This window comes from Protopterus annectens, chromosome 1.part2, assembly GCF_019279795.1.
Source record: "Protopterus annectens isolate FY-2018-M chromosome 1.part2, PAN1.0, whole genome shotgun sequence".
NCBI classification, from domain to species: Eukaryota; Metazoa; Chordata; order Ceratodontiformes; family Protopteridae; genus Protopterus; species Protopterus annectens.
The window spans coordinates 686,619,077-686,628,605 of record NC_056727.1 but is presented as its reverse complement, the minus strand read 5'-3'; the positions used below and the strand labels follow the sequence as shown (position 1 = coordinate 686,628,605).

Sequence of the window (9,529 nt, the reverse complement as noted above, 5' to 3'; positions counted from 1 at the left end):
AAGTAAAGAAGCTACTAAAAGCTCTTAAAACCAAGAGCCACTTAACACTTGTTCCCCCAAAACCTACCCTGGAATGGGGCACAGGCAGCATGGACAACAAGTTGTGGCAAGATTGTCCATCTTCAGTAAGAAAATGGATTTTTTTTTAACAGGAATTATCTAGGACTTATTACACAAGCCCATTAAAGAGTGCCTAGACCTGCAGCCTTGCTGTAGAAATTGTGTACTCAGCTAGACTTCCTAGCATACCAAATATAGTTTGCATATCAAATAGCATCAACCTTGTCCAGTTTACTCCCACCACAAACTAAGCCAGAGAACAGTTCAAAACATAACTGTTTAGCACAGGGATGAATGCAAAAGCTGCCCAGTACAACCACTCCTATATTTAGTTAAACAAACAAAGCTGTCCCTGCCCTACAAGAGTTCACAGAAACTATCCTAAGTCACCTCTCCCACCCCTCCCCCTCAACTACATTTGAAGACTTGTTTACCTCAAGAAATTAACAGCTGCCCATCCCCCACAGTTTACTTCAGAGCCACAGACTGACCCTCCTGCAACACACTTTGCCAACAAAGTCAGTTTAACTCAGCTCTCATGTACACTTATATTTATTAAAGTTTTAAAAAGTCATTGCAGTGATACAAACATAAAAAAACTATATACAGTTACAGCAGCAGTCCACATATTTCCACCATCAGTGTTCCATTTTGAGTCGGGCCAGCCAACCTCCTATCAGTCACATTCAAAACACCTCCAGCCATTTATCTGTTAAATTTGGCAGTCTGAAAAGAATATGTAGAGTCTATGCATAAATTAGATCCAAACATATCCTGAGAGGCATAAGTTACGTAGAGAAAGCCATCTTCATCCTTGTGGTCCCTGTACACCTCTGCCATTGTTAGAGACATACTGGCTAGGCTTTTGTTGTTTACCAGCAAATAAAATGCCTGTGTAGCTGTCAGTGCCATGCGACTTCTAGAAGATTTTGAAAGAAAAAAAAAAAAGTCACTTTCCAGATTACTAAAGCTTTAAATTTCTAAATCTTAAAAAGCCAACTCACACTTAAAAACCAGTGCAATAACAAACCCAATGAGAAGGCAGACAGGTTGCATCTACGCTCACCTACCTTCTAAGTGACTAGCAGTCTGGTGTACCACCGGTATCTTACATGCATTCCAAATGAGCTTAAAAACTGGTTCGAAAACAATGAACCCACAGACACGCAAACTCCACTCAGTTAGCACTCGATCCATCCACCGGAAAGCACATCTCACTGAGCGAAAAGATACGTTTGGACAACCAAGTTCACCCCCCAAAAAAACCTGGGTGTGGGGGCGATTAGCAACTTTCAAACATCTTCCAGGGGTTACACCCCATAACCCGTTATATTTGGGCAAAGAGAGTTCAAACCCTATCCCGAGTAGGATTAGTAAACAAGTCAAACAAATCCACAAGACTCCACTATCATGCTCAGTGTTAAGCCCAGAACAGTACTAATTATATGCTTTTATCATGCTCCTCGTAAAACTCGGAAGAATTCTAAGCCAGACAATTTTAACATTAGGGTTTTGTTGATATCCAGCATACGATCTTTCAAAATTAAAGAGACTGCAAAAGCGACATGCATCTACCGGAACAGATACCACAGTTGAAATTAAATATCAAATAAAAAAAAAACTAACCTTATTATTGTTACGAACTGACTCATTGTGAGTTCCTGGGGTACTAAAAATTTGGTTTTATCCAGTGTGGGTAAATATTTTTCATTGGGATACCGCTCCACAATTACCTAAATTAAAACAAGATAAGGATTACCATATATACCAAGAGACAACATACGACTAATAAGATTAGCTTCCAAAGTTTGTAGTAAGCTTACCGGAACCTTATTTGGAAACTGTGAGCGAATTCCGTATACTTCTTGCTTTCTAGTTGCTAAAATAAGAAAGAAACCAGAAATCCGTTTAATTACACGTTTAGCAACAAAAAGTTGCTAGAATAGGATCCCAGAAATCCATTTAAATACACATTTGGCAAAATATAAATAAACTAATAAAAATTAAAAACAAAATACCAAAACTCTTCCGCTGCTTGAACGGCTTGTAAGTTTGGCTTCTAGACAGATGGAGAGGTGGCATGTTAAAAAAAAAAAGCCCTCAATACACTAACCAACAAGCTACAGTTACAACAACCACAACATAAAACTGAAGCATACAAACAGAAGCCGTCGCTCACTTACCATTTAACTGCTCAGTGTGTGACGTCATCGTCCACAGCAAACGCAAACCTGGCGAAGACTGGATTGCTTTCAGGAGCTTGCACGTCTACGCACGTAGTTACAGCTGGTGGAAGATTCGGGAAGCTTGCCAATTATTATTAGCTTAAAGGCTATCTATATTATACAAGTGGTAAAGCAAGGTAGGCAGAAAAGTGAAACTGACAATTCCTGGTAGGTTTCCTATCTGTCTCAGGGAAGGCAGTTATTTTGGATCAAAATGAATCTACAGGAATATCGGAAATATTTTCGAGTTAAAAAAGTCGTTTCGGTGTAAAGGTGACAGAGCTAGACCTGCATATTTGCTTCTTTTTCGTCATATTTTGGGGTTGTCACTTTTTAAAATGTCTAAAGTGGGGCATTTTTGTAGAAACTTTAGATTTTGCCGGGCAAAACATATCCACGCCTAGAACAAAAGATAAGAGTTTCATTTTTTTTTTTTTTTTACAAAATATAAGTCTATTCTTGTAGCTTTTGAATTGCTTATTCTATTTCATATATTCAGGTGTCTTTTGTGCAAAATAACCGTTTTAAACAGCTATTGAGGAAAAGTTATGAATTTCTTGTTCTAAAATTTCGGGATATTTTCGTAGGACGTAAGTTCTGAAAGAAAGATTGTCCGTCACAAAAATGGTACAGGTTGCGATTGTATTGTAATACGAATTCTCTTCTTCACTTTTATGGCGATGGCAGCTTGAAACTATTATTTTTCCTACAGTGTCACTCTTCAGAGGAGGACTTTTTGACCAACGTGAGGGGGCTAGGGTTACCACCTGTCCCACTTTGCGAGGGACAGTCCCTCTTTGGGCAGTTTGTGTCCTGACAAAAAATTGTAAAAATGGCAAATGTCCTGAGATTTTAGAACAAAATAATATCCTATATTTTATGTAATAGGTGCATAAAACAATTATTCTGTATCTAAAATACCTAAATGTTATACGAAACAGAATACGCAACTAAAATGCTACAAGAATAGTCTTTTATTTAGGCAAAAAAGTTAAGTTCTAACCTTTGTACTGACCGTGGGTATGTGTCGGCCTGTAAAATCTGATGTTTGTACCAAAAATGTCCCACTTTGGCCATTTCAAAAGGTGGCAACCCTAGAGGGGGCACCTAATTAGCATAAGTTATTACCATTAATGGGCGAGATGATTAAGTAGCTCCAGTCAGCATCTTGGGTATAGTACTAAGTGATTGTGGAGGTGAAATCTTGCTACTTAACACCCTTATGTATACACTGTTTCACACACATCATGGTAGTACCATGCTTATTTTAATAGTTTTTTATATTTGACATACATTCGTTGGCCACAGAGGAACAGTACTTGCCTGGGTAGTCCATTCTAATTTGGATCTTGGAAGAGAAGCCTTTTCAAGTATCTGGGGCCAGCACTGATCTGGACTGAGAAGGGGGCAAGGAAGCAATCGGGTGACATGCTGACGTCTTTATAGGAAATTACGTTTACTATGCAGCACCTTCTTTGCAGAGCCTATATATTTGTCTTCTGTTCCTGAAAGAGGTTAGTTGAAGGGCAGAGGAAGATGGCTGTAGTCTTCCTCCAGAAGTGGAGACACTGTTTGCAGAAAATACCAGACTGGAGTTAGGAGGACTCCCTAGGCTCATCAAGAAGGAGTTGAGGCTGGCGGGGGAGCTTTAGAGGTTCACCAAGAAGGAGTTGAGGCAGGCTTCCTTCAGACTATACTTCCAGGACTTAAGAAAGTAACCATGGAGGCATGCAGGGGAGTCTATATACTTGTCAAAGGGATGTTGCACAGGGAATGGACTTCTGAAAGAGGGCTATAGAGAGAGAGATAATACAGCAGTTAGTAGTACCAGGACCCCTCAAGGGCACTTCTGGCAGTAAGCCATAATATTCTATTCGTAGGTCATAGTGGCATAATAAAAGATGGCTTATGTAGAATTTTTACTGACAAGGGTTAACAAAGGATGAAGAAGGGGTACTGCAAGATGTGTGAGCAGTGCCAAATGAATGGCTAGACTGAAGATAAAACCAAGGTTGTTTTGTTGCCTTTGCCTGTTATTGAGGAACCGTTACAGAGAGTAGCTATGGGTATTATAGGATATCTGAGTAACCCATCTTCTTCGGGTAAGAGGTATAGCCTGGTAGTGGTGGATTATGCCACTGGTTACTCAGAGATAGTGGCTATACCTTCTATTAAAGCAGAGCAGATAGCAAATGCTTTACTTGACATTTTTATCAGGAGAGTTTTTTTCTAAAGAAATACTGATAGAGGTGACAACTTTGTGTAAGTTCTGTTGACATGTTTGTGAAAGTAATGTGGGGTAAAGCACTTAAAGGTTGGGAGGATGGCTTAATGGCTAAGGCATTTGCCTTACAAGCACAAGGTGCAGGGTTTGAGTCTCACAAGGGCTAATTAGCTAGGCTTAAAATGGCTTGCAAGTGCAGTTAGCTTAGTACTAAACTATGAACCTATGAACTATAAAGACTACCACTTGCCTTCCACCACAGACCTGCTGGCACATTTGTGGGATAAGTATTTAAAGACTACCCTTACCATTCACAGGCAGATGGTCTGATGGAGACGTTTAACTCCACACTAAAGATAATATCGATGGCATTTGCAGGCCAGTTTTAGAGGGAGTGGGGGCAAACAGCTGCCCCTTCTATCTGCATAGAGGGAGGTTCCCCAGAAATGCACAGTTTTGTTCACCATTTGAACTGCTGTATGGTCACAAGGTGATGGATTCCCTGGACTCAATTTGTGATGGCTGGGAGGGTGAGTGTGATTCTCACAAGGAATCTGTTGAGGAATATGTACCGGATTGCTGAGGAGTACCTAGCATAAGCACAACAACAGCAAAAGGTCTAGTATGGTAGGATAGCCAGAGCGAGAGAGTGTTTAGTTTTGCAGTAGGTGATGTTAATTATTCCTGTTAGACACATCAAACTGTAGGAAGCCTGGGTGGGTCTAGTCACAACTGTGAAAAAGGTGAGTGATGTTAACTACATGATACTATAGATATGCAGAAGCATGGATTCTACAATATTAATATGGTAAATTATTGTGAGAGAAAGGCCCTAGTACTGTGAATCTGCAATAGGTTGCAGAATGAGACAGAGCAGCATCTGGTGGTAGATCTCCTTGGTGAGGCTCTGTCTGATACCTCATTCAATAAGGTAGCCCTCCCCCAGCAGTTCTTCCAAGGTTCAGGAAGTCTGAGCAGTATTATAGTAATTTGAGAATATGTTTACTGCTAAGCCAAGGTGTACCCATCTGGTGGAACACCATGTGGATACATGACCCCAATATTCCATCAAACAAGCCCCATACAGGTTGCCTGGAAGAGTTAGGCAACCCCTGATAGCATAATTGCAGGACATGTTAGAAGGGGGGGATGCAGGAGTTCAGCAGTCCCTAAGACTCCCTAGTGATGCTGCTAGCAAATAGAGTTTGTATCAACAGGTTCTGTGTGGATTAAACAAAAATGAACAGTTAGACAGAGGCAGTTGCTTATCCCAGACCCGGAGCAGATGAAGTCTTATAATAGTTTGGTAGGGTAAGTAACCACTACTGATTTGGCCAAGAGTTACTGACATGTGCCCTTGACACCTGCAGGCAGGAAAATATCAGCATTTGTAACCCTCTTTGGATTATATGAGTTCACAAAAACATTTTCGTATAGGTTGGTAGATTACATTCTAGCAGGAGATTATGCACTTGCTTACCTGGATGTTGTAGCTCTCTACAGCCATTTATTTGCAGAATATGTTCAACATGTCAAGGAGCTGTTTGGTAGGCTGCAAAGGGCAGGGTTGTCTATCAAGACTGACAGATATTAGGTGGGTATGGCAGCGGTAGCTTATACGAGCTATAGAATGCATAATGCAAAGATTAGGCCAGAACCATCCAAGGTCAAAGCTCTTTGTGCACAGCTCAATTCTGTAACTAAGAAATGGGTGAGGGCATTCCTAGGGACAGTGGGGTATTATAGGGAGTTTTTTCTAATAGACCAGACAAGGTTGTCTAGGTTCCAGCTTGTGAGCAGGCATTTCAAAAGCTCAAGGACGCTTTGGATGGACCCCCCCCCTCGTACCAGCCAGTTCTGATTATAGTCAAAAATTCATTGTGTTGGCAGATGCTTCTAACTGTGTGGTGGAGGCTGTACTTAGCCAGTTTGTTTAGAAGTAGAAGAGCACCCAGAGCATCCTGCTGTGTACTTGAGCTGCAGTTTTCAACCCAGGAAGGCCTGTATGACAGCAAATTCACTGTAGTTACAGACCGCAGCCTTTTTGAAGTAGTTACATAGTATACATGGACAGAATGGAAAGCTTCTTAGATGGCGTCTAGCCTTGCAGTCATATGCTGCTAGTCTATAAAAGTGTTACAGTGGTAATGTCATTGCAGCAGATCTGTCCAGGACAGGAATGGTATAGTGTGCCAGCAAAGTGCAATGTTGTGTCAAGCTCCATTTCTTGAGGCATGCCTGCAGTAGACTTGCCTGAGGTTCTTATCAGAGGGAGAATTCTGATGTTGCTGTTGAAAAACTGATTTTGTGTTATATTTTTCTTTCTTATTTCAGAATACTGGCGGATTTGTAAAACTACATTTTATCTCTGTGAACTCTGCAATAGGTGTGCTTCCTTTGGCATAAAATATGTGCAATTGTGTGACCTTTCTCTCTGAATAATAAAAGAAAGAAAAGACAAAAGTGTATTTAAATTGTAACTGAAATGTAAAGTGTAACTCTGAATTTTTTCAGGAAGGAAATATTTGATTGTAATTAAATCATTAAAGAGGGGTTGGAGTCAGGAGGTCAATTGCAATTACAGTGTTGTGCAAACAGGCAGATGAGTAGAGGTGGAGCAGCAGCCATTAGTATACATATCCATTAATTTGTGAGGGTGGAAGATCTTGTTTTCTTGGGGGGGGTGCTATAATCCTGACATTATCCTCTGGTTTTCTGTGGAAACAGAAGTGATGAGCTGATATCTAAATATTCAGCCTAGTCTAGCTTGGGGTATCTTGCTGACAATATCTATGAAGGATTTCTGTTTGACTTCTACTTTGTAAAATGTTACTAACTTAGAATAGCTAGGTCTAATATGTTCAGATATTGTTATGTAGCTGTGAAGTTTCTTCAAATATTATGTCTTGTACACTATTTTTATATTGTTTGTGCATGGCCTTGACTTTTGCATATTTAATCTGTATCAGCACTGTCTTTTGTTTAAATAAGATTTTATTTATTCACTTCTGAAATTGTGCGTCTGGTATTTATTATTTATTATCTGAGAAGGGGATGTTTTTTTAACACTGTAGGCAGTTACACTGTGGTATGTAATGCTGAAGCTAACAGATTGCTTGAGAACATTTAACAGTGAAATATTATTTGTTGTACTTTATATTTGGATATAATAAGAGTGGCAGGTAGCAGGTTATTTGATCTCCTCTAGCTGTATCTAGAGAGGTGACAGCACTGCCATGTCAGGAAGAATGTTGTAGGGAATTTGATAATTCTGGCAGCCTTCCTTGGAAATTATCTGTGTATAGTGTTTGTGTGTATTTGAAAATTGGTTGAATGGCAGTCAGTGTAGATGAAGGGAATTGGAAGACACTGGTTCACAGGGAGAGCGGTGAGAAAGGAGCCTGGAGTGCTTAGTCCAAGTATCAGCACTGTAAGTGATCAATGTTTAGTTTTAGTCTGGGTTTAGATGTTGGAAGCCAGTATCAAGGCCAGCAGTGTATATTCATTTTATGTTCTTGAGGCAGCTTGCATTTGATAAATTGGATATTGAATCAGATTTTTGTGCACTTTCTTTTTTTATATTAACCTGTTGGATACCACTGATGTGACTTGAGTGACAATCCATCCTCTAGCCTTCTGACCTGTTTGGGACAGTGGAACAGATGCAAAGACCTTAACTCATGTCCCTCACATACTGAAGTGATAGAGTGGTTGGCAGTGGTGGAGATGAAAACCCTTTGAGTGCCAGCTTTATCTTTCATATTTGGTGAAAAAGTGATACCATGCATCATGACAGGTACAGGCTTTTCCCTTCACCCATTTCAGCCCTTACAAATAGCAACTTCTGAAAATAGTTATCTTCTATCAGAGGTGCTGTCTTTTTTTTTTCCTTTCTCCTCTTCTAGGTTGATTTTATCTGCTTGCTTTCCTTTGAGTTTTATTCCGTTTCTAGCTCTCTGTTGTGGTATAGCAGGGAGAAGCTTAAAGGAAAACTCCACCTTCTCCCACAGTTTAAACTCAACCCTTAGGCTGCTTTTCTCCTTGTAGCATGATTCCAGTACTGTGTAGGTACCTGAAACTGCTTGTAATTTATAAAACTTTTATTTCCTCATTTTGGTATCAAATGAAGGGATAGACCACACACTTTTTTAAGCTTAACTTTTCACATGAGTTGCAGAGGAATTTGTCTAGACTTGCATGACATACCATAAACACAGAGAAATGTGTAGTGAGGAGCTCAGGCTGCTGTAAACAAGACAGAGAGGTGTGAAACTGTTTTGCATTGTCTTTATTGAGAGGTTGAGAACTTATGCTGATTTACAGCTGCTTATAATGTAGCCGTGCCTTTCAGAGCAAAACACAGCAATCAGATCAGTCATTGGTTCAAAGGCAGTTATCACCTCTTTTGACAAATTTACATAAGCAGCATCACGGTATTGAAATGCTAAACTTTAAATTTAAATGTTTGTTGTTTATACTACTTAACATTTTAAGATGACTTGAATGTAGTATCAAAGATGTCTGTGATGTTTAGAAAAAAGTCAGAAAATATTTTTCTTGTAAAGTATCAGAAATATTGCAAAGCGTGGGGGAGGGGATGTTTATTCATCTTGGACTACAAAAAGTTACTTTGAACAAAGGCAGTTTACTATGTGTTTTGGAAGCAGCTGTATAATTCATTAGTATACTGTAAAACAAGTCCTGAGATGCACATAAATGAGGGCTATTCAAGAAATAAAAGAAGCAGTCCTGTTACAGAAGGTATATAAGATGACAGTGACTGACACTAATCCCATTATATGTCAGTGGCATGGGAATACACCACCACTTCCTTATGTCTAACATGAGTCATATAAAGCAGGCTTGAAATGGATTATGGGAAAGAGAAATGTCTGAAGAAAAATTAAGATCACATTGATAGCCATTTTGCAGAAAACACATTAAAATTGTATAAGAAGCAGTTAGTGATTTTGAGAGGTTAAAATACCCCAGAAAACAGAGCTAGAGTGAAAAAAATAGT

General features: G+C 39.5%; 1 protein-coding gene across 1 annotated transcript; it reads right to left on the bottom strand.

The window, feature by feature from the left end:
• Positions 1-596: 596 nt before the first annotated feature.
• Positions 597-2,223, bottom strand: MAP1LC3C (microtubule associated protein 1 light chain 3 gamma). The gene is made up of 4 exons (XM_044058395.1): positions 2,079-2,223; positions 1,884-1,939; positions 1,687-1,793; positions 597-979 (listed from the first exon to the last, which is right to left on the bottom strand). Exons 1-4 carry the CDS (start codon positions 2,140-2,142, stop codon positions 766-768), a joined length of 441 nt encoding a protein of 146 aa, XP_043914330.1. The 5' UTR covers positions 2,143-2,223; the 3' UTR covers positions 597-765.
• Positions 2,224-9,529: the final 7,306 nt, after the last annotated feature.

What these genes read in the sequence shown, in the direction of transcription:
- MAP1LC3C (XM_044058395.1), bottom strand. Translation starts at nt 2,142, where the DNA reads ATGCCACCTCTCCATCTGTCTAGAAGCCAAACTTACAAGCCGTTCAAG. An exon ending in AGTTTCCAAATAAGGTTCCG is followed by an intron (nt 1,794 to 1,883) that starts GTAAGCTTACTA and finishes GTTTTAATTTAG; the next exon opens with GTAATTGTGGAGCGGTATCC. An exon ending in CAGTTCGTAACAATAATAAG is followed by an intron (nt 980 to 1,686) that starts GTTAGTTTTTTT and finishes AAAATCTTCTAG; the next exon opens with AAGTCGCATGGCACTGACAG.